General features: G+C 41.0%; 1 protein-coding gene across 1 annotated transcript in view; it reads right to left on the bottom strand.

Annotated features, from left to right (window-relative positions):
• The window catches only part of dr1 (down-regulator of transcription 1), a 41,812-nt gene that overhangs the window by 14,539 nt on the left and 834 nt on the right, over positions 1-26,439 (bottom strand). The window contains exon 2 of the mRNA XM_072274599.1: positions 4,098-4,261. Within this exon, the coding sequence (XP_072130700.1) occupies positions 4,098-4,261 (164 nt within the window). The remainder of the gene's footprint in view (positions 1-4,097; positions 4,262-26,439) is intronic.

Below are 26,439 nucleotides of genomic sequence, written 5' to 3'. Positions count from 1 at the left end.
AAAGTATGGTACTAGGCCTCACCCACAGAGAGGTTCCACCCCTATATACTGCCAAAGGTACAGATGAAAACCAGAGGAAAAAATAAGATCTATATTCTTACACACTGCTGAGAACACAGTATAGAGAATGAGAATCTAATTTCACAGTCTGATGGTTTCTCAGGCGCTCCCACTAAGGCATCCAATTTCCATCTTCCCAACTGTATTTGATTTTTATTAAATAGAAGGGATTCAGACACTTTCAGTTTATTTTGTACACCTCAAATTTGTTTTCACTTTGTCGAAATTGTAGAACGTCACCTTCTTTGATCTCCTGCCTAAAGTTCACACAGTTTCTCTTCGTACATGGTTTAATTTTAGTAATTCTTTTCAGTGTTGAGAGAAAATGGGATCGTTTGGACAGTACTCTGTGAAGCAGAGCTCAACTTGTCTTTTTATTAAGTGTTTCATCCTAATATTTACATAATGATAGAATCAAGTTAACTTTTAATTCTAAAATTCTTTACATAGCCATGTATTTCTACTCTCTTCATAGAACATTAATAAATGTACTCTATTTGTTGTTCAAATGGAAATAGAAACTGCTTGAATAACTTAATTCATTTAATTTTATATTTAATATAGAGCTCAACTTTATCAAAATAAATCTTCTGATGAATTATACATTATAGGACCTGTCCTGGACCCATCATATAAATGTATTGCAAAGAAAGCACAACAGCACCTCTACTTCCTCAGGAGTCTGCAGAAATTCAGCATGATGTCAAAAACCATGACAAACTTCTATAGATGTGTACTGGAAAGTGTATTTACTGGCTGCATTACGGCCTGGTATGGTATAGAAACACCAATTCCTTTGAGTGGAAAATCCTACAAAAGGTAGTGGATTCAGTCCAGTACATCACAAGCAAAGTCCTCCCAACCATCAAGCATATCTACATGAAATGCTGTCGTAGGAAAGCAGCATCCAATATCAAAGATCCTCACCACCCAGGCCATGCTCTTTTCTTGCTGCTGCCAACAGGTAGAAGGTACAAGTGCTCACACCACCACATTCAAGAGCAGTTGCTACCTCCCAACCATCAGGCTCTTGAACAAGAGGATAACTACACTCATCTATTGAGAAGTTCCCACAACCAACGAACTCACTTTAAGGACTCTATCGTGTTATTTCATTCTCTTGTCATTTATTGCTATTTATTTATATTTGCATTTGCAGAGTCTGTTGTCTTCTGCGCAGTGCTCTTTCACTGCTACTGTTTACAGTTACTATTCTATAGATTTGCTGAGTATGCCTGCAGGAAAAAAAATCTCAAGGTTGTATCTGGGGACATGTATGTACTCTGATTTCAGAGTAATTTTACTTTGAACGACTGATCTGAACAGCCATGAAAGCTCCTTTTTCCTGCAGATCTAGCTATTTTGTAGGTTAACCGTGCAAGCACCCAACTGGTTACAGCCGGTGTTAATTAGGATCCAAGCAATAAGCTGTTTGGATCTTTTCTCTCAAAAACTAAAAGTAGATGCTCAGGACAATTAGACATCATGTCAAAAGAAACATCACAAAAACAGCCGCATGTCAGAATAACTCATGATAGAGCTTTATCTAGATACTCATTTTCTTCTCTGATAATTTGCCACCCATCCACTTGAGGTTGGCCTCAGACTCTATCTAATATTTTTCCTCTAGAAAATCCATATATGCACACATTGGGGAACAAATTCTTCTTTAAATACAGTGATTAATTTCTAGGCCATTTGTATCAAGTGACTCTTTAATGTGCACTGTTGTAAACGAAAGCAATTTTTACATAGTTGCACCTCATGATTCAAAAACTGAGTTAATGCTTAAGCGTCAATGGAAGTTACTTTTTAAAATTTGCTTTTAGGTATTTAATTAGAATCAGGATTATTACCACCAATACATGTCATGAACTGTATAGCTTTGTGGCAACAGTACAGTGCAGGCTTAAATTATTTCAAGTTAAATATTAGTATATACCCAAGTAGCGAAAAAGAGCAATAGGGAGGTGGGGTCATGAGTTCATGGACCGTTCAGAAACCTGATGGCAGAGGAGAAATGAACTGCTCCTAAAACATTAAGTGTGGATCTTCAGAACCCTGTACCTCCTCCTTGATGGCAGTAACGAGAAGAGGGCATATCTCAGATGGTGAGGGTACTTCATGATAGATGCTGTCTTACTGAGGCATTTCCTTCTCACAATGTCCTCAATGGTGGGTACTCTGTGCCTGTGACGGAGTTTGCTGAGTCTACAACCCTCTTAACGATTCTGTGCATTGGCATCTCTGTACTAGATGGTGATGCAACCAATGAGAATGCTTTCCATTGTAAACACTTTAATCTGCTTATTAATGTCTTTAGAACATCATTGGGCATACTTATGTTTGGCATGCACATGGAGATTGCCTTCATGACATCCGTGTGAGAAGCTCAAGGCCCTATCCTCAGAGTTAATGAGGATTTTAATATAAAGTTACTGCAACTTCACCAGTAAGACCATAAACCACAGGAGCATAATTAGGCCACTCGCCCCATTGAGTCTGCTCCACCATTCAATGGCTTATTTATTATCCCTCTCAGCACGTTTTCTGCCTTCTCCCTATTACTTTAGATGACCTTACTAAGCAAGAACCTATCAACCTCTACTTTAAATATACTCAATGACTTTGCCTCCAGAGCTGCCTGTGGCTAAAGAAATTCATCCTCATCCCTGTGCTAAAGAGACACTCTTCTTCCTTCTTTTCTGAGGCTGTGCCCTTTGGTCTTAAGACTCCTCCACTATAGGAAACATCCTCTCCACATTCACTCTATCTAGGCCTTCCTCATTCTTCTAAACTCCAGCCAGCTCAGGCCCAGTACCATCAAATGCTCCTCGTGAACCTCCTTTGGATCCCCTCCAATGACAACACATTCATTCTTCCTAGATCATGAAGCCAGAATAGCTCATGATACTCTAAGTATGGTCTGACCCATTACATGCTTGTTAACATTGCATTTGCCTTCCTTGCCACCTGCAAATTAACCTTTAAGGAATCCTGCAGGAGGACTCCCTGTGTACCACTGATTTCAGAATTTTCTTTCCCTTTAGAAAATAGTTTGCCTTTTTTTTTTCCCTTCTACCAAAGTGCATGACCTAACACCTTACACTACATTCCATCTGCACCTTACTACAAAAGTCCCCAATAAAAAATTAAATTTTTAGATTTTAAATAAAATGTAAAAACCTCAGAGGATTCCAGGAGGCAGAGGCAGCGTGAGCGAACCTTGTAGCGAGAAGGCTGCAGGATGGCGCATGAGCCAAGGCTTGATTCCATTTCACCAGTTATAGCTTCCACTGTTCACCGATTAAAGTGATGAGGGCAATTGAAACTTCGAGGCAAATGCAGAGGCCTGGAGATCGTTTGGGTGCTCCAGCACTCTGCAGTCTCCAAGAGGATTCTGGGAGGCAGAGCAAACCTCATAGCAGGCAGGCTGCGGGACGGGGCACAACCCGATGTTTTGCTTCATTTCACCAAATTAAAGCCTCCATTGTTCACCAACTAAGGCGAGGAGGGAGATGAAGCATCGAAGCAAGTGCAGAGTGTGAGCAATGTACCAGAGAGCAGTGAGCCTGTGAGCAATGCACCAGAGAGGGGTGAGCCTGCCACTGCAGCCAGAGTGTTGCCCAGGCCCAGGTGTTTTTTTTTCCACGACTTGGACTATAGACTTTATTTCGGTCTTACAGTTTTTATATTCTGTGTTTCTTCACCCAATCTTCTTGTTTTTTTTTTTAAAAAAGCAGAGACGGGGATTTGGAGGTGGAGGTCATTATGCCTGATGTGCTTTGTTCATTGTTTTGTGCGGAAAGGGGTTTGGGGGTTGATGAGCCCGTTCCATTTCTTTTGTGGGGCAGTGGGGTTTGGGGGTTGATGACCATGCTGCCTTTCTTTTTTTTTTGGTTTCATGGCTACTCAGAGAACTGAAGAATTTCTGAATTTCATACTTCGAAAATAAATTAACCTTTGAACCTTTAATATAGACATAACCCTATAAATGACAACATACAATAGCTTGAACATCTACAAATATTACTTACTTTTGCAAATAGTTCCTGTTGTTGCCGTAATAATTCTTCTTCTGGTATGCCCAGGTTCTCTAGTCGTGAGCTTGCTTTTCTCCTCTTTAGTGCTACTGTTTTGCACTCTTGCAAGACTTCTTTTACTTCACTAATGTACGAGCAAAACCCAAGACTTTCCAGGGCTAAAGAAAAAAAAGAAATTATATTATAAGTGTTTGCGCATACTCTATCTAAAATTTCCAACCAATTAAATAAAAAGTGTACCGCTAAAGAGTTGAAGCAGAGCAATGTGACAGCCTGCATCTGTCTGTGACCTTTTTCCACCAACTGGAACATTCTTATTTTCAACCAAGTATCAGTTATTTAGTCAAGAATATGGAACAGAATACTACAGCACAGTACAGGCCATTCAGCTCACAATGCCGTGCTGACCCTTTAACTTACTCCAGGATCAATCTAACCCTACTCTTCCTTAATAATCTTTCATTTTACTGTCATCCATGTAACTAAGAGTTCTTTTTTTTAAATGCCCCTAAATATATCTGCCTCTGCCCCCTCCCCCCACTGGAGGGGTGGGGGACAGTGTGTTCCATGCACCTACCACTCTGTAAAATAGCTATCTTTGATTTCCCTCCAAACAAAATAATGTGCCCCCACCCCTCCCCAGTTAGCTATTTCTGCCCTGGGCACAAGTCACTGGCTGTTTATTTTATTGATGCCTTTTATAACCTTGTACACCTCTATCAAGTCACCTCTCATCCTCCTTCACTTCAAAGAGGAAAGCGCTAGCTCAATTAAGGCTGACTTATACTTGTGCATACGGGCTATGCCGTAGTGAGCACGCGTAGTTCTGTCTGTGTCGCTCAGCAATTCACCGTCAAAACGCTAGTTGGCGGTGGGGTTTCTATGCCACTGTGTTGAGTTTCTTCGTGAGAGACATGGACAAGGAAATGCATTTCAAATATTTTCAGATGTCGGCAGGCAGATTCGATGATTTGATTCATCGTCTTCAACCATTTATTTCGCATCAGTGCACAGACATGGCGGAGAAAAGCAACCGGAAATGCGTAGGAGGAAATGCGATGCTACCAAGCTGACCAATCACAGTTGTTGCAGTCTGTGTCACCGAAACGCGCGAGTTACATTTCTGGGGAGGTGCACGCCATCCTACGGCATAGGGTACACAGTACCTACAGCGTACATTTGACGCAGAAGTATAAATTGGGCTTTAGTCTATCCTCATAAGAGACACCGGTAAATCTCCTGTGCATCCTCTCTAAAGCTTCCATATTCTTCCTATAATGAGGCAACCAGAACTAAACGCAATATTGCAAGTGTGGTCCAGCAGACGAGGCAATCCAAGGTGGCAGGTCGTGTGGCCGAGAGTGTATTGAAGTGACAGGGCCTGGGTTTGAGGGACAAATCAGCTGTTTAAGTGTGGGGCCAGATTTAAAGGGTCAGGGTACCAGGCCAGAGGAGAGGGATGGGCCAGTGTTCAGCTCGCTCCTCAAAGCGAGGTTTACTCATCTCTGTGCTGAACCGAGGCTGTGGCCTGCAGCTAATGGGCTCTAGGATCAGCAGTGACTGGCTTTGTGGCTGCAAATTCACTTTCATGAACTTCAGTTCTGAATGTTATTTGCTTACTTTTTAATTGTTTGCACAATGTTCTTTTTTTTGAAAATTTGGTGTTTGACTTTTTTTTTAAAAATGGGTTCTACTGTGTTTCTTTATTTTGGGGCTGCCTGTAAGGAGGTGGATCTCAAGTTGTATACAGCATATGTACTTTGAACTTTTAACCAGTGTATAAAGCTGCAAAATTACTTTGCGATTCTTGAACTATACTTAAGCATGGTGTACCTTGTCATACCATCTGGGACATGCAAGTGGATCAACTATTGAATTCTGAACACGAGTAAGCAAGTTGAGAAAGTGAGTAGTCAGCAGAAGTGATGACCCAACTTCATGGCTGAACTTTTTTTTAAATAAGCATTCTCTAAAGGCAATAATTACTGACTTACACTTGCAATTTTCTTTTAAACGTTAAAAGGAGGTGTAGAGATGGAAAATTATTGAAGTATGCATCTTTGTACTTTAGTCACATGATAACAAAATGGCACACTTCCCTCCAAATGGCAGCTTTAGATGTCAGCTGGATGTAGTTCTAGATAGCAACATCAATTTCAGGTGTTTGGTGGGAGCCATTTTTTAAAACATTTAAAATTAAGTATTTTGTTATATGCCAGCAGTAGCCTCTACATTTCAACATTCACATACAAAAAAAATGCAAGTTCATCTTTGTCCTTTGCACTACTTTCTGCTTAAATATTTTTTAAAAGTTGTATTTAAGTAATTCACTTACCTGCTTCTTGAACATCCCAGTTTTGCTTTAGGATACAAGAAGTTCTCTTACTATGTTGTACCAACCCTAACATATATGACCTCTCAGCCAATTCTAGCCAAGTCAAAAGATAAACATGATTGCATCAGGCAAAAAAATATACCAACTGGTTTTCAAGTGCCAATTTGAAACTGGGATTTTGGTTTTCCAGTTACTCAATTAAACCCTACAATGTAGATACTCAATTAAACCCTATAATGTAGATACAGTGTCCAAAAGGCTATTATTTAAAAAGAGCAGCTGTAACTTTTAATAAATCTTATTCCCAAAGTAAATTAGCAATGGTTTAAACACCCTGGATGAGAAGCAATTCAAGCCAAAGGAGTTAATGATTGAACTGTGTTAGTATTGTCAATTTTCAGCAGCTTGCTACCAGAATTTCAAAACAAAATTGCTATTGAGTGTAGCATGGTACACTTTGGGATAGAGAGAACAAATCCAATACCAGAGGAATGCTCACAGACAGGATCGCATCCTTGACTAAAAACATGTTGAACATTGAGAGCATTACCCAAATAATCAGAAAGTAATCATTTACAACATTTTAGCACATATTTACAGAACTGTCCTAAACATGTCAGGTTCCACAACAAACTCCTCACCTGCCATTGCTCCTGGATGAACAGAATTTCATCTAAAAAAAATGGGAGGTTCAAAGTCACTATAAGCTAAGTTCCTTAGCCCATGTCTTGATCACTAAGAATGCACTAGCCTTTTGCATAATTATACCATCCTACAAGGCTTTTGGCACAATGACCACCATCAGTCAGGGCACTGAGGTAGTTGTACAACATGGTGTGAGCACAATTATCTGCAGCTTAATGTGAAAAAGACTAAGGAGCTGGTGGTAGACCTGAGGAGAGCTAAGGTACCGGTGACCCCTATTTTCATCCAGGGGGTCAGTGTGGATATGGTGGAGGATTATAAATACATGGGGATACGTATTGACAATAAACTGGACTGATCAAAGAACACGGAGGCTGTCTACAAGAAGGGTCAGAGCTGTCTCTATTTCCTGAGGAGACTGAGGTCCTTTAACATCTGCTGGACGATGCCGAGGATGTTCTACGAGTCTGTGGTGGCCAGTGCTATCATGTTTACTGTTGTGTGCTGGGGCAGCAGGCTGAGGGTAGCAGACACCAACAGAATCAACACACTTATTCGTAAGGCCAGTGATGTTGTGGGGATGGAACTGGACTCTCTCACTGTGGCGTGTGAAAAGAGGATGCTGTCTAAGTTGCATGCCACCTTGGTCAATGTCTCCCATCCACTACATAATGTACTGGGTGGGCACAGGAGTACATTCAGCCAGAGACTCATTCTTCCAAGATGCAGCACAGAGCGTCATAGGAAGTCATTCTTGCCTGTGGACATCAAACTTTACAACTCCTCCCTTGGAGGGTCAGACACCCTGAGCAAATAGGCTGGTCCTGGACTCATTTCATAATTTACTGGCATAATTTACATATTACTATTTAACTATTTATGGTTCTATTACTATTTATTATTTATGGTGCAACTGTAACGAAAACCAATTTCCCCCTGGGATCAATAAAGTATGACTATGACTATGTACAAGACAATGATGAGGCTGCAATTGGAATTGTTCTCTCTGTGATTCCCTTGTATATTCATCCCCCTCCACTAATCACCTTCTGGGCACTTATTCCTACATGCAGAAGCAGTGCTCCACCTACCAATTCACCTCCATTCAGGGCCCCAATGCAGCCTCTTTTCTATTAATGAGACCTGACATAGCTTGGGGAACCGCTTTGTCAAGTGCCTTCAGTCCGTCCACAAAAATCAGAATTTCCCAGTGGCCAATCATTTCAATTCCACTTCTCATTCGAACATGTTGGTCCATGACCTCCTCTACTGCCACGATGAGGCCATTCTCAGATTGGAGGAGCAATACCTCATATTCCATCTGGGCAGCCTCCAACCTGATGAGCTGAACATCAATTTCTCTAACTTTTGATAATTCCACCCCCCCACCCCTTTTCTTCAATTCCCCACTCTAGCTCTCTTGTCCTCACCTATTGATTACCTCCCCCACTCCTGGTGCCCCTCCTCCTGCTCTTTCTCCCATGGTTAACTCTCCTCTCCTATCGGACTCCTTTTCTAACCCTTTACCTTTTCTACCCATCACCTCCCAGCTTCTTACTTCATCTCCCCCCCCACTTCTTACACCCACCTGGTATCACCCTTCACTTCCTAGCTTGTACCCCGCCCCCACCATCATTCTCATTCTTATCCCCCTTCCTTTCCAGTCCTAATGAAGGGTCTCAGTCTGAAACACCAACTATTTATTCACTTCCATAGATGCTGCCCTCCAGCATTTTGTGTGTGTTCATTTGAAATACTAAATTCTGCTTTGGTCATCCTGGTACAAGGAAGATGGCAATAACGTGAAAAATAAGGGATTGGGGTGACCAGGGGTGAGCCACGGTGGCAGGGCCTCCGGCACTGAGTCTGATCCTGTGGTGCAGAAGGGTGAGGCGGAGAAGAGGAGAACTGTCGTCATTGGAGACTCTACAGTCAGGGGAGCAGACAGGAGATTTTGTGGACGTGAGAAGGACACCCGCATGCTTTGTTGCCTCCCGAGCGCCAGGGTCCGGGATGTCTCTGACTGGGTGCACAACATCCTGATACGAGAGGGAAAGCAACCGGAAGTCGTGATACATGTTGGTACCAACGACATAGGCAAGAAGAGGGATGAGGTCCTGAAGTGTGAGTTTCGGGAACTAGGCAGAAGGCTGAAGAACAGGACCTCAAGTGTAGCATTCTCAGGGTTGCTGCCAGTGCTACGTGATAGTGATGATAAGAATTGGAGGAGATGGCAGTTGAATGCACGGCTGAGGAGTTGGTGCAGGGGGCAGGGTTTTAGATTTTTGGATCATTGGGATCTCTTCTGGGGAAGGTGGGACCTGTACAGATTGGATGGGTTGCACCTGAACTCGAGGGGGAGCAATATCCTTGCAGGTAGGTTTGCTAGCATGGTTCGGGGGGGGGGGGGGCAGTGGTTAAACTCATTTGCAAGGGGGATGGGACCTGAAGCGATAAAACAGTGGAAGAAGTGCATGGAGTAAAGCCAGATCTAACATACAGAGAGGCTTTGAGGAAAGAGAAGCAGAATAAACGGTGTAAAGACAGTAAGGTAGAAGGGCTGAAATGTGTGTACCTCAATGCAAGAAGCATCAGGAACAAAGGTGATGAACTGAGAGCATGGATACATACATGGAATTATGATGTAGTGGCCATTACAGAGACTTGGCTGGCACCAGGGCAGGAATGGATTCTCAATGTTCCTGGATTTCAGTGCTTTAAAAGGGATAGAGATGGGGGGAAAAAGGGGAGGAGGGGCGGAATTACTGGTCAGGGATACTATTACAGCTACAGAAAGGGTGGGTAATGTAGCAGGATCCTCTTTTGTGTCAGTATGGGTGGAAGTCAGGAACAGGAAGGGAGCAGTTACTCTATTGGGGGTACTCTATAGGCCCCCTGGTAGCAGCAGAGATACCGAGGAGCAGATTGGGAGGCAGATTTAGGAAAGGTGCAAAAATAACGGGATTGCTTATCATGGGTGACTCTAACTTCCCTAATCTTAATTGGCACCTGATTAGTTCCAAGGGTTTAGACAGGGCAGAGTTTGTTAAGTGTGTCCAGGATGGATTCCTGTCACAGGATGTTGACAGGCCGACTGGGGGGAATGCCATACTAGATCTAGTACTAGGTAATGAAACAGGTCAGGTCACAGATATCTCAGTGGGTGAGCATCTGGGGGACAGTGACCACTGCTCCCTGGCCTTTAGCATTATCATGGAAAAGGATAGAATCAGAGAGGACAGGAAAATTTTTAATTGGGAAAGGGCAAATTATGAGGCTATAAGGCTAGGACCTGCGGGTGTGAATTGGGATGATGTTTTTGCAGGGAAATGTACTATGGACATGTGGTTGATGTTTAGGGATCTCTTGCAGGATGTTAGGGATAAATTTGTCCCAGTGAGGAAGATAAAGAATGGTAGGGTGAAGGAACCATGGGTGACAAGTGAGGTGGAAAATCTAGTCAGGTGGAAAAAGGCAGCACACATGAGGTTTAGGAAGCAAGGATCAGATGGGTCTATTGAGGAATATAGGGTAGCAATAAAGAAGCTTAAGAAGGGGCTGAGGAGATCAAGCAGGGGGCATGAGAAGGCCTTGGCGAGTAGGGTAAAGGAAAACCCATAAGGCATCAATTATGTGAAGGACAAAACGATGACAGGAGTGAAGGTAGGACCGATTAGAGATAAAGGTGGAAAGATGTGCCTGGAGGCTGTGGAAGTGAGCGAGTTCCTCAATGAATACTTCTCTTCGGCATTCACCAATGAGAGGGAACTTGATGATGGTGAGGACAATATGAGTGAGGTTGATGTTCTGGAGCATGTTGCTATTAAGGGAAAGGAGGTGTTGGAGTTGATAAAATACATTAGGAGGGACAAGTCCCCAGGGCCTGACAGAATATTCCCTAGGCTGCTCCACAAGGCAAGGGAAGAGATTGCTGAGTCTCTGGCTAGGATTTTTATGTCCTCGTTGTCCACGGGAATGGTACCGGAGGATTAGAGGTAGGCGAATGTTGATCCCTTGTTCAAAAAAGGTAGTAGGGATAGTCCGGGTAATTATAGACCGGTGAGCCTCTACGTCTGTGGTGGGAAAGCTGTTGGAAAAGATTTTTAGAGATAGGATCTTTGGGCACTTACAGAATCATGGTCTGATCAGGGACAGTCAGCGTGGCTTTGTGAAGGGCAGATCGTGTCTAACAAGCCTGATATAGTATTTTTCTTTGAGGTGGTGACCAGGCATATAGATGAGGGTAGTGCAGTGGATGTGATCTGCATGGATTTTAGTAAGGCATTTGACAAAGTTCCACATGGTAGTCTTATTCAGAAAGTCAGAAGGCATGGGATCCAGGGAAGTTTGGCCAGGTGGATTCAGAATTGGCTTGCCTGCAAAAAACAGAGGGTCGTGGTGGAGAGAGTACATTCGGATTGGAGGGCTGTGACTAGTGGTGTCCCACAAGGATTGGTACTGGGACCTCTACTTTATGTGATTTTTATTAATGACCTGGATGTAGGGGTAGAAGGGAGGGGTTGGCAAGTTTGCAGACAACACAAAGATTGGTGATGTTGTAGATAGTGTAGAGGATTGTCAAAGATTGCAGAGAGGCACTGATAGAATGCAGAAGTGGGCTGAGAAGTGGCAGATGGAGTTCAACCCGAAGAAGTGTGATGTGGTACACTTTGGAAGGACAAACTCCAAGGCAGAGTACACAGTAAATGGCAGGATACTTGGTAGTGTGGAGGAGCAGAGGGATCTGGGGGTACATATCCACAGATCCCTGAAAGTTGCCTCACAGGTAGATAGGGTAGTTAAGAAAGCTTATGGGGTGTTAGCTTTCCTAAGTCGAGGGATAGAGTTTAAGAGTCGCGAGGTAATGAGGCAGCTCTATAAAACTCTGGTTAGGCCACACTTGGGAGTACTGTGTCCAGTTCTGGTCACCTCACTATAGGAAGGATGTGGAAGCATTGGAAAGGGTACAAAGGAGATTTACCAGGATGCTGCCTGGTTTAGAGAGTATGCATTATGATCAGAGATTAAGGGAGCTAGGGCTTTACTCTTTGGAGAGAAGGAGGATGAGAGGAGACATGATAGAGATATACAAGATATTAAGACGAATAGATAGAGTGGATAGCCAGCGTCTCTTCCCCAGGGCACCACTGCTCAATACAAGAGGACATGGCTTTAAGGTAAGGGATGGGAAGTTCAAGGGGGATATTAGAGGAAGGTTTTTTTACTCAGAGAGTGGTTGGTGCGTGGAATGCACTGCCTGAGTCAGCAGTGGAGGCAGGTACACTAGTGAAATTTAACAGACTACTAGACAGGTATATGGAGGTATTTAAGGTGGAGGGTTATATAGGAGGCAGGGTTTGAGGTCGGCACAACATTGTGGGCTGAAGGGCCTGTACTGTACTATTCTATAAAGCAAAAAGAGAATCTGCATGGATGCTTTAAATGGAAGTTTCCTAAAGAAACACCAGAAGTGAAGTAGCTTGGGATTGAATACAAAATGCTGAAGGAACTCAGCAGGTCAGGGGCCATCAATGGAATGGAATAACAGTCGATGTTTCAGGCCAAGGAATCCAGAGGAAGAGTCTCGACCAAAACATTGATTTTTTAAAAATTTATTTCAATAGATGCTGCCTGACCTGCTGAGTTCATCCAGCATTTTACATGTATTATTCTGGATTTCCAACATCTGCAGAATCTTGTGTTTGGGAACGAATATCACAGACAAGGAACATGATTAGCCCCCAAAGAGAAAGCTTAAACTTCTACAATATGTACCCATAGGATATTCCAAAGCATTCCAGAGTTAATTAATGAGTTCATTTGTTGACAAACACAGTAACTAATTTGGACAACAATGAGATAACAACTAGTTAATTAGCTACTTAGGCTGTGTTAAGCAGTGTTGCGTCAAGGTCAAAAGAAAACTCCCCCACTTTCATCTGAATAGCATATTGAAGCAAGTTGGCTGGCTGACAAAATTTTTTTTAAAGCACAGGGAGCGATGGTGCAGAGGACATGAAGAGATTTAAAGAGCAAGAATTCTATGCAACACAAAAAATGCTATAAGAATTCAGCAGGCCAGGCAGCATCTATGGAAAAGAGTAAACAGTCAACATTTTGGTCTGAGACCCTTCATCAGGACTGGTAAAGGGTCTCGGCCTGAAACATCGACTGTTTGTCTACTCTTTTCCATAGATGCTCTCTGGCCTGAGTTCCTCCACCATCTTGTGTGTGTTGCTTGGATTTCCAACATTTGCAGATTTTCTCCTCTTTGTGCTACAAGAATTCTATGTGGCTGGGAACAATTCTATTTGAGCAATCAGATTGATTCAGAATCAGATTTAATATCACTGGCATATGCCAAGAAGATTTGTTAACTTTATGGCTGCAGACATAAAGTACTGAATAAAATACATGATAAATAAATATGGAGAAAACCAGAGTGTGTGTGTGTATATATATATATATATATATATATATATATATAGCAGAAAAATTGGACTTAAAAAAAGTGAGGTAGTGTTCTTGGGTTCAATGTCCATTTAGAAATCAGATGGCAGAGGGGAAAGAAGCTGTTTCAGACTCTTGCACCTCCTTCCCGACGGTAACAGTGTGAAGATGGCATGTCCTGTGTGGCGGGGATCCTGGACGCCACCTTCTGAGGCATTGCTACGTGAAGACGTCTTGGATAATACGGAGAATAGTACCCATGATGGAGCTGACTAATCTTACAAGTTCCTGCAACTTATTTCAATCTTGTGCAGTGGCTGCCCCCGCCACCCCCCCCCCCACCACCAGACGGTGATGCAGCCAGTCAGAATGCTCTCCATGAAACATTTGTAAAAGTTTGAGAAGGAAGTGGGGGGAACCCAGAGGATGGGCAGGGGGTATAGTCAGAGGGACAGAGGGAGAAAAAGGAGACTTGCCCATCCTCTGGGTTCCCCCCCTTTTCTTCTCCCTGGGCCTCCTGTCCCATGATTCTCTCATATCCCTTTTGTCAATCACCTGTCCAGCTCTTGGCTCCATCTCTCCCCCTCCTGTCTTCTCCTATCATTTTGGATCTCCTCAAACTCCTAATGAAATATAGCTGCTGTCTTGTCTTCTTTATAGCTGCATCAATATGTTGCATCCAGGTTAGGTCCTCAGAGATAATGACACTCAGGAACTTGAAATTGCTCATTCCACTTCTGATCCCTCTACGAGGATCGATTTGTGTTCCTTATCTTACCCTTCCTGAAGTCCACAAACAGCTCTTTGGTCTTGCTGATGTTGAGTGCAAGGTTGCTGCCACGACACCACTCATCTAGCTGGTACATCTTGCTCTTGTACGGCCTTTCGTCACAATGCCAAAAAATGGCTGTATCATCAGCAAATTTTGTGACCTATGCCTAGCCACATAGTCATGGATGTAGAGACAGTACAGCAGTGGGCTAAGCACACATCCTTATGTTAATTGTCAGCAATGTGGAGACATAATTTCCAATCCGCACAGATTGTGGTTTTCTGGTTAGGAAGTAAAGCATTTAGTTGCAGAAGGAGATACAAAAGCCTAGATTCTGTAGTTTTTTGATCAGGACTGTAAGAATGATGGTGTTAAATGTTGAGCTATAATCAATAAACAGCATCCTGGCATAGGTATTTGCACTGTCCAGGTGACACAAGGCTGTGTGGACAGCCAGTGAGATAGCTGTAGACCTATTGTGGCAATAGGCAAATCGCAGTGAGTCCAGGTTCTTCCTGAGACATATGATGATTCTAGCCATGACCAAGATCTCAAAGTACTTCATCACTGTAGACGTGAGTGATACTGGACAAAGGCCTTTGAGGCAGCTCACACTACTCTTCTTGGGCACTGATATAATTGTTGCCCTTTTGCTCCGACTGTAGCAATGAGATTGAAAATGTCTTTGAATGCTCCTGCCAGTTGGTTGGCACAGATTTTTAATACATCTGTTTAAAGTTCAGGTTGAAGCTATCCCTCAATGCAACAAATGTCCTGAAATTAAAACAAGTCAATTCTGTTTTGGATGTAATATTACTGCTAATATGTTGTACATAGTAATTAGTACTGAATAATAAGTCTAAATGTCATAGAGATGGATAATTGTTTCTTTATTTTTAGATTTTGTGAGAAAAAAAACCCATGTTTATCAGGATACAAATATATCAAAATAAATACATGTCAATTATTACACTTGTATCAGCTTTTTCATCTGAATGAAATTATGAAGAACCTGCTGCACCAAGTCATTAAGAGCTCAGAAAGCCATTTAAAAAAAAACAATATTTTTGTACTAATAAAAGCACTTCTTACTCTGCCTCATGCTTATAAAAGCATGAAGGAACTTTATCAGTTGAACAGTGAACACACAAAAAAAACTTCAAATCAAGCAAGAATATATTGCACATTTACCCACGACACAAAATAGTGCAAAATATTAGGGAAAAAAACAGGGATTACAAGTAAAAACTATTCATAACAGCAAAATTAAAACAAGATGGAATTTGAAAATGCTGACTGTATAAGCATAGAATACTGCAAAATACTTCACATTAAAAGAGAAAAAAAATCTCCAATGATTCAAAGGACATTTTCAGCTAGTATGTTAAAGAATTCACGATGAATGCCACTGACAAGCTATAGGGAGGAAAATTAAATTGTGACATACCTGCTCATACCAGCCACAACTTATCGTTGCATTACTCAAGAATATTGAAAATCAGATATGAATGTTTCAATAAAGCTAATGGCATGTACTTTTTCTCTATATAGTTTAATTATTACCCCATGATTTGCACACATTTGTTTGAAATGACCAGCCAAAGCTAGATTTCTACCTTTTCTGCAATGAGAGCTGGCACTGCAAATAGTCAATGTTTGTGTTGTGTTCTGCACTATAAAGTCTTAAATTAAATTAGAGTAAATTTAAATTACAGGACTGATTAAAAATTTAATTTTGTAATCAAGTTCAATGCTAAATTATCCATTACATGTGTTAGAATTAATGTTTTAATTTTACCTACTAAAGATAGGACTACAAAAATTTGTGCATCAAAACTTGCACAGTTACTGCTCTACACTAGCTCTGAGAGCACCCTAACACCAACAACCACTGGTTTAGCAGCAAGAGCTAAAAGTTAAAGCACCCCATTGAGTTGGATAATGCTAACTGGATTGATTTTCACAATCATAATCATAGAAATCAGTCTTTAACCAACTGGATAGACTCAATACAACATCAGGAGGATGTTAAGGATACAGGATGTTGAAACAAGACAATCCAATTGTAGCCCTACAGCTCGGTCAGAAGGTCAGAAATAGACACGTTGGCTCTTTGCCCAAGTTTCTCAGAAAAAGTTCACACTTGCATTCAGCAAGATTTAGATCACATTCAGGTTTGGACTAAAACGCTGACCAATAAACCATTTACAATAAACTGAAGACAATCCAACTGCATGACGCACAATATAGTTAAAATGCCAAATTCCTCACCATTAACATTAGAATTCCAGGGAGTCACCACTACTGAAACTCATCGACCGACTCCCCAGTACCAAACTATTGTTCATATGTCAGGAGTGTGATTGAACACTTGCCACCTATCTGGAAAGGGACAATACATTAAATAGCCAACATAACCAAAAGATCATTAGTATATAGCTCCTACACCTTTCTGAGTCATTCTAAATTTGACCAGTCATTTCCACTAGAGCTCCAAGTTTGTACCATAAGACCATAAGACAAAGGAGCAGAAGTCGGCCATTCGGCCCATCGAGTCTGCTCCGCCATTTTATCATGAGCTGATCCATTCTCCCATTTAGTCCCACTCCCCCGCCTTCTCACCATAACCTTTGATGCCCTGGCTACTCAGATACCTATCAATCTCTGCCTTAAGTACACCCAATGACTTGGCCTCCACTGCTGCCCGTGGCAACAAATTCCATAGATTCACCACCCTCTGGCTAAAAAAATTTTTTCGCATCTCTGTTCTGAATGGGCGCCCTTCAATCCTTAAGTCGTGCCCTCTCATACTAGACTCCCCCATCATGGGAAACAACTTTGCCACATCCACTCTGTCCATGCCTTCCAACATTCGAATGTTTCTATAAGGTCTCCCCTCATTCTTCGAAACTCCAAGGAATACAGTCCAAGAGCGGACAAACATTCCTCATATGTTAACCATCTCATTCCCGGAATCATTCTAGTGAATCTCCTCTGTACCCTCTCCAACCTCAGCACATCCTTTCTTAAATAAGGAGACCAAAACTGCCCACAGTACTCCAAGTGAGGTCTCACCAGCGCCTTATAGAGCCTCAACATCACATCCCTGCTCCTATACTCTATTCCTCTAGAAATGAATGCCAACATTGCATTCGCCTTCTTCACTACCGACTCAACCTAGAGGTTAACCTTAAGGGTATCCTGTACAAGGACTCCCAAGGACTACCTATCTTCGTATCGTCAGCAAACTTAGCCACAAAGCCATCTATTCCATAATCCAAATTGATGATGTACAATATAAAAAGAAGCAGCCCCAACACAGACCCCTGTGGAACACCACTGGTAACCGGCAGCCAACCAGAATAGGATCCCTTTATTCCCACTCTGTTTCCTGCCAATCAGCCAATGCTCTATCATCTAGTTCAAGGGGGCATAATTTTAAGGTGATTTAAGTATGGAGGGTGTGGGGGGAGGCAAGTTCCTCACACAGAGTAGCGACTGTGTGGAACACACCACTGGGGACGGTGGTAGAGGACGATACATTAAAGGCATTTAACTTAGATGGGAACATGGATGATAGAAAATGGAGGGTTTTTTTGGGGGGGGAGGGGAGGTTTGGATTGATCTTGGAGTAGGTTAAAAGGTTAGCACAACATCATGGCCTTAAAGGCTTGTGCTGTGCTGTAATGTTCTACAAACTCACCTTTTGTTTATGCTTCATTCTCAATTCATGCAAATTCCATGCTGCCCACCTTCACACCCTTGAAATCTCTACATCAGGGGTTCCCAACCTGGGATTCACAGACCCCTCAGTTAATGGTATGGGTCAACAGCATTTAAAAAACGGTTGGAAACCCCCACTCTACAGGAACCAATTTTAACTTAATTGATAAGCATTGTGTACAACGCTTTTCAACCACATGGATGAACTTTGCTTGTGACAGTGAATCAACTTAGCATAAATTCACCAAGCAATGTTTCTCCCCATAATTTAAAACACTTAAAGCCTGCTATTGAAATAATACCTTTCTTCATGCAGTTTCATTTTCAATTTGCAAAATCTCAATACTTTCTCATCATTGGAAATGGTATCGTTCATATATCAGGATCTTGATGTAAAGGATAGGAGACAGCATTAGATTATTATGATTAAGTTGAATCGACATGTAATAGGGTTTGAAAAATGGTCTGTCTAAAACACTGAGTGCTTATTTCCCTTCACAGGTTCTGCCTGGCTGTGTGTATAGTTTATCCCAGGGAATTTACATTTGAGGATGTGGCTATATTAATCATACCAGGGCCAAAGAGGAACTTAGTAACCTGCCTCAATTATTATTGTCCAGTAGCACTCACAACAACTGTGATGAAGTGCTTTGAGGTTGGCCATGAAGCACATCAACTCCTGTCTGAATCCACTCTAATTTGCCTCCCATCACAACAAGTCAACAGCAGATGCCATTTCACTTAGCCCTGGAACATCTATCAGGACAGTGAGGATACAATCATCAGGATGATTTTAATTGACTACAACTCAGCACTTAACACCATCATCCCTGCAAAACTAATCAATAAGCTCCAAGACCCAGGCCTCGATACCTCCTTGTGTAACCAGCTCCTCAAATTCCTCACTTGCAGACCCCAGTCAGTATGTTTTGGCAACAACATCTCCTCCACAAGCAACATCAGCACAGGTGCATCACAAGGCTGTCTGCTTAGTCCCCTGTTTAACTCACTCTACACTTATGACTGTGAGACTAGGTAGAGCTCCAATGCCATATTTAATTTTGCTGATGACTCTACTGTTGTTGGCCAAACCAAAGGTAGTGATGAATCAGCATAAAGGAGAGAGACTGAAAATCCGATTGCGTGGTGTGACAGCAACAACCTCTCACTCAACATCAGCAAGACCAAAGAGCTACCAGAGGAAGAAATTGGGGGTGCATGAGCCAGTGCTCATTAGGGGATCAGAGGTGGAGTTGGTAACTTTAAATTCCTGGGCATTATCATGTCAGAGGATCTGACCAGCATACAAATGCCATTTCAAAGAAAGCAAGGCAGCACCTCTACTTCCTTAGAAGTTAGTGCAGATTTGACGTGTCATCTAAAACTCTAACCAACTTCTATAGATGCGTAGCAGAGAGTATCCTGACTGGCTGGCATGGAAACATTAGTGTCCAGGAACAGAAAAACAACACAAAAAGTGGAGGATACAATCCAGTTCATCACAGGAAAAGCCGCCACCCCAAATCCTTTTCATTAAGCACATCTATAAAGAGCACTGGTACAAGAAAGCAGCATTCAAAGACCCCAACCATCCTGGCCATGCTCTCTTCTCGCTGCTACCAAAAGAAAGAAATACAGGGGTCATAGGTTCCACACCACCAGGATCAGGAAAAGTTATTACCCCTCAACCATCAGGCTCCAAAACCTATGCCTTCACTCACCTCAACACTGATCTGATCATTGAACACAACCCCTGGACTCATTTTCAAGGGCTCTACAACTCACGTTCTCAGTATTATTTATTATTACTTGTTACGTTCTGTATTTGCACAATTTGTCAGTCTTTGTGGATAGTTTTTCCATTGATTCTATTGTACTTTGTTCTCTTGTGAATGCCTGCAAGAAAGTGAATCTCAGGGTAATATTTGATGACATATGCACTTTAATAATAAATTTACTTTCAACTTTTGAAGCTTAATTAAGGTCGAAAAGGAGAAACTTGCAGACAGAAACATGATCTCACAAAACAGCAGATTAAAAAACTGGAAGACTGGATAGTGCAAAGATCACCAGGCAAATCAGTTGCATGCACTATACCTTAGTAAAGACAGCAAGAATCATGAAGCTTTGGGTGTCTGAATATTCAACTCACCAAAAGCCAATGCTCTTGCATATGGTACTTAAATATTTTATCAAAAGTTGCAACTTATCTCAAAATGACAGGAATATAAAAGTGTTTAGTCATCAAATTATTCAGTTTCTTAGTAAGAAAGCAAAAGAAATGCTCTTAGTTTTCAATTTTTATTGGCCCTGAAAGAGGTTAAATAAAAAATTCACGAAGATTAGAGCAAACCTTTAAAGATTAAAGAATACCTACAATATAACTTGCATTCCTCATACTCGAGATTGAGGAAGGGATTTGTTTAAAAAAGCTGAAATTATTCAACAATGGATTCAGAGATATTGTTTCCTTTGTTGGGAGATTTCAGAGACAAAGGTACAAGAGCACACGAATATACAAACAGACCGGCAGGCCCCTTGAACCTACCCCACCATTCAATACGATCATGGCTGATCAATGCTGGCCTCAACTCCTCTTCTCTATCAGTTCCCATAACTCTCAATTTCTCACTCTTTCAAATATTTATCTCCTGCTTCAATATATCCAAAGATCTGGCATCCACCACCAGCAGGAGCATAGAACTGCAGACAACTGCAACTGAGAAGTTGTTCCTATGCACCTGTTTTAAATGCTTGGACTCTCAATTTGTAGCAATACCCCTTTGCTCGTAACATTGCCACCAGTGGAAACATCTCAACATCTACCATATCAAGACTGTAGGACCCTATACAGTATGTTTGAATAACTCATTCATCCAAATCCCAAGGAATGCAAACTGTCTAGTGTTTTTTAGTAGAATCTATTCCAGGAGTTAGCCTGGCGAGTCTCCTTTGGACTGCTTCCAATCCGTAACCCAGACAGAAACTCTGCATAGCCTCATCAACACCCGTAACAGAACTCCCTTATTCTTAAGCTCAATCCTTTTGCAATTCAGGCCACCCATGTCATTTGCCTTCTCTACCCCTTGTTGAACCTGCCTGATAACTTTTAATTCAAGCACAGGAACATCTAGGTCCCTCCGAACTGCACTCATTTGCAGTTTCTCTTCATCAATATCCATCTTTTGAAGGTTCTGACCAAAGTGCATGACCTCACACAGCCCATTCCCCACCTTATTATCCAGGTTTTAGCCCAATCTACCCTGCCCATCCTAACAGAACAGTTCTAACCTTCCTTAAAATTGGTGTCAGTGTCCCATGAAAATCTTACTTTGAGCCATTCATTACCTCTATATTCCTATTTACCCTTTGCCAATTTGTGGTTGGCTCTGATTACCTTTCCTGTGGTTCTGCTTTTCAATTCCAGGTTACTGCCCAGCCAATTCGGAAAAGTACATTTCCCCACATAAGTTAGTAGGGTTCTGGAACTTACCCCATTCTGATAAAGGTTGTGGATGCAGGATCAACTGACACTCCATCTTGAAACCTATTCTCAAATTTTACTGAACGAAGAGTGAACACATTCTCCATTTCTTGCATCCGCTGTTAGAATTAAAAGTTGGTAAGACGCTTCGTTTCTAATTGAACTGCTGGTCGTAACACTGTTCAGTGCTGATAGAACCAGAAACCATGGCACAATTCAAAGTTATTCCAGAAAAGTTCCCACAAGGAAATATGATTTTATGGTTTCAGATGCATAGAGCCAAGATCCTATAGCAGGTTTGTGTATTACATCGATGCAGTTACTCAGATTTGCACTTGAGTAATATACTGCAGAGTACATTGAAGTATACTGATATCTCCTAGCATTCATGAGATGAAGGGGAAAGAAATGGTTTCAATTATCTTTGCTGCTGGTTGTTCTAATATAGAGGTTAATACTTTATATTTCAGGCCAAATGATCAATCATGCTCATGAATGCTAACCAGCTCTACCTTACAACCTTTCAAACTCTCTAGTCTCCAAGTTACCAGAGTGATCATCAAATATGGATGGGCATAAAATTCATCCAGATAAATGTTAGGAACACTGAAGTCAAAATTTTTGATTCCACTTGATTCTCTATTTTGGTTCTCTGCACACCATTTCCACCCCTCTTTGTGCTGCATACACAAAGGTGAAATAGACCTTTGCAACCCTGGTTTCCTATTTGAAGACAAGATAAAGTTATCAGTATTTACCAAGGTGAAGGATGCCAATATGCTAGGGCATTTCAAGATAAAGGAGATATACCCTAGATTATAGAAAAACACAAGAGAAGAGATCACTGACACCTTGACAGTCCTCGAGAAGAGATTGCTGGGACCTTGACAGTCCTCTGGAACCTTGCCTGTTAGAGAGATCAAGTAGCAAATGTTGTTCTATTACTCAAGAAAGAAAATGGATAATCTTAGAAATGATAAACTAGTGAGTCTCACCTCAGCAGAAGTTACTGGAGAGGATACTGAGGGATGGAATTTATAAGCATTAGGAAAACCATGGTCTAATTAGGACTTCGGCCCAAAAAGTCCACTGTATTCTTTTTGTAGATGTTGCCTGGCCTGCTGAGTTCCTCCAGCATTTTGTGTGTATTACTCGGATTTCCAGCATCTGCAGATTTTCTCTTGTTTCTAATTAGGGATAGTCAGCATGGCTTTGTATGGGGCAAGTCATGTCTTACTAACTTGATTCCAGTTATTTGAGGAAGTGACAAAGGTGATTGGTGAAAGTAGACCTGTGGAGGTTGTCTACATGAATTTTAGTAAGTCACTTGTCTAGGTCCTTCATGGAGGCTCATCCAGAAGATTAAGATGCACGGAATCCATGGCGAATTGGCTACTCGGATTCAGAATTTGCTTACCCAGACGGAGCACTGTGATCAACGGGGCCATATTCTGAGTGGAATATGTGCCTAATAGTCTCTTGCAGTAATCAACACTGGGACCTCTGCTGTTTGTTAACCCAGCCAAATGTGAAGCAATGCACTTTGGGAGATCAAATGTACAGGAACAGTACAATTAGTGGCAAGACTCTCAAGTGCTGATGAGCAAAGTCCACAACTCCTGGAAAGCAGCTGCACCCGATGACAGGCTGATAAAGAGGGCACAAGGCTTTTCCACGTTTATTAGTCGAGGAGCTGAGGTCAGGATGATGAAGTTAGGAAGTCATGGTGCAGCTTTATAAAACCCTAGTTAGGCCACATCTGCATTCAATTCTGGTTGCCCCATTATAGGACAAAGCTTTGGAGAGGGTGCAAAAGAGGTTTACCATGATGCTGTCTGGATTAGAGGGCATAAGCTACAAGGAGAGGTTGGATGAACTTGGGTTATTTTCTCTGGAGCACTAGTGGCCAAGGGGAAATCTGATAAGAGATTTATTAGATTATAAGAGGCATAGATAGAGTAGACAGTCAGCATTGTTTTCTCAAAGTTGAAAGCCTAACAGAGGGCAAGCATTAAAGGCGAGGGGCAAGCTCAAAGAAAAGTGTGGGAAGTGTGTGTGTGTGTGTGTGTGTGTGTGAAGTGTGTGTGTGTGTGTGTGTGTGTATAGTGTGTGTGTGTGTGTGTGTGTGTGTGTAGTGTGTGTAGTGCACTCACTACCCTGCTACTAGGGTACTGCAGCTTTCACTTTACTTCTTTATTGAATCCTTCCATGGAAACAGCTAGAAATTATAGCTATTTTCCCAACAAGCAAACACCACTAACACTTTACATTAGAATGGACTAAATGTATTCCATGGCAAATGCACAAAAACAAGCCCTTTTAACATGGTTTATACTGCACAAATTAATTATGCCTTCAAATCCTCAGATTTCGCAACACAACCTGAAATATGCCAGTAGGTTTTCCTATAACGCATGACTAGTAAAGAACTGCTAATTGTTGCTACGCAACTGCTTGGACAAAATATATACTCACAGCCATAAATAGGAAACTAGGAACAGACTTCCTCTTCCAGATGGTGCAGATAACACAAGCTTCCATCATAACGAAATAATGATCTGTCCAGCACCAAGCCAAGTATTGCAAAGGAGACCAACTATAAACTTCAGTCACAACAACCAACACTTCATTTTCATTCACTTTCAACAATAAGTCTAGATTTTAAAAAACTGATCTCTGCTGTGTTAAAATATTTTACATTGGTATGAGTAGCTTTCACTGATCTGGGGGATATTACTGAACAAGATCTGGAAGAAAATGTTTTGTTTCTCCATTAAGATTCCTGTGAAAAGAATCAACGTATTTTTCCCTGATGCTTAAAAGCTGAAGTCTAAACGTGCTGTTAATGTGGTTGATAGACTTGAGAAGCTATTTGTATAGCCTGTCAACCAGATTATGTAATACCATCCACATTACTAGAACTACTTCCAACAACTCATCATTGACAAGTGATTAAAACATAAGTACGCAAGTGCATTGGTCTTGCAACATTTTTATGCAATTACATAAATGGTTATGTTAAATATGCCATACACACTGAGAGGTTTGAACATTTGGCCAAATTACCAAAAGAAATACAGATTACAAATAAGCAACATGAACTGTGATTTGCAATGACTAATATTTTAATCAAAGAGGCAAATGCTGACTTTAAACTACAGTGGGACAGACTTTCACTTTAATGACAACTATTGTCACACAAATTCAAAACTGCACAGCTTTTTTTATATAAACGGTTCAGTTGGAAAATTCCAGTAATATTGTTCATTTTCTGCTCAGAAACAGCTGATTCATAGTAACAATGTTATTTCTGTTGCATTAATCATAAACAATTTTAGTTCAATTACTATGATTTAAAAACAAATCAAAGCCTACATTTGACCAGTCAAACATGTTTAAAACCTTGCCTTCCAGAACTGAACAATTTGGCAGTTTTTCTTAAAACCTACCCAAACTTTCTGCTTTCATCACAAACGAACGCTGCATTTGCTCACACCGTGTCTTTTTATAGGACGTTTTCCACGGTCTTTGGAATATTCAACAACTTTCAGCTTAAAAGCAGCTGAAAAAGAAACAGTCTGTGAAAATCATGTAATTCGCTCTCAGGTGTGCTCACATGCCTACTGGGATCCTGACACTTTCCATGGTTAAATACTTACATGGAATTTTAATTACTGTTTTCTTTTTCAAACCACAGATTGCTAATAATATTGAAGTTTGTGGAAGATGAATAAATCCTATTATCTTGTCCAGAAAGACCCTAAAATGCTAATAAACCAAACCAGCATTCAGGTATACCTCAAAATCATAGCCAACAATAAATATGTAAACACTGCCACTTCTAAACTGGTATTGTAAACTATTAAAGGGGGAGGAAATGGTTGGCAGGTTCATTCAAGTACCTGTAAATAAGCTACATGCCTGGCACATATCCAGCAGCAAAACCCATACCATGTGAATAGGAAGAAATATGATAGCGGAAAATGGTAGAGAATAGAATTTTACAATATTTAGAAGAAAGAACTGCCTTACAATTTAAATAGGAAATAACTTCCCATATTTTGATTAAGATTTCTGTCCTACCTGCATACTTTATTACAACCTACATGCCAAGACACTATTTCAAAAAGCTAAGTCAATGAACTCAGCCAACTAACAAAAGAAACACGAAGTCACAGTCCCTCCGTAAAGACAAGTACCTAGTCAGTAACAAAACTATACATGTAGAGCAGTCACAAACAAGAAATGTGTTATAGTGATGGACGATGTTGGAAGAAAAGTACCACTTTATTAGCAAAATATTCAAAAAAATTTACTGGATATAGAACAAAATTTTCTGGTAAAATCAAAGAACTCTGAACTGCTTATTTACCTCATTCAGAGAAATATTAAAACGCAGATGTACACGAAGATTCTTACAGCTTTACAGTTTAAATAAATCATGTGCATGGGTTGAATAAGATAATTGGTAAAATTTGGATTGATTTTACATCAAAACAATACTTCACTGAGTTAAAGCATATAACATTTCATACTAACACCTGTACTTAGTCAATTGGAAATGTAGATCCATCTTTATAATTCAGAAGACTAATATGCTATCTCTCTAGATGTTTTATACTCTCAGCAATCAAGTGACTTTAAAAAAAAACTTCACTACTTCAATACGAAGTACCTACTTCATATACAAAAGTACTCATTTGTGCTGCTAGTTGAAAACAGGAAAATACTAAAAAAACAATTTAAACGCATTTAAGATATCAAATCAGTTTTAACGATGTTGCCTTATTTTAATTTGTAGTTAACTATAAAACTATTTACATTCATTCCATAATATCAGTATAAACACTCTAACATATTCTCATGCAAATAGTGAAGCAAAACTTTTTTCTCCATTCATGTTCTTAACTTGGTACCATCCGATGAT

Source organism: Mobula birostris, chromosome 12, assembly GCF_030028105.1.
Source record: "Mobula birostris isolate sMobBir1 chromosome 12, sMobBir1.hap1, whole genome shotgun sequence".
In the NCBI taxonomy this organism is placed as follows: Eukaryota; Metazoa; Chordata; class Chondrichthyes; order Myliobatiformes; family Myliobatidae; genus Mobula; species Mobula birostris.
The sequence above is the reverse complement of the archived record's forward strand: the minus strand, read 5'-3'. Positions and strand labels throughout refer to the sequence as shown.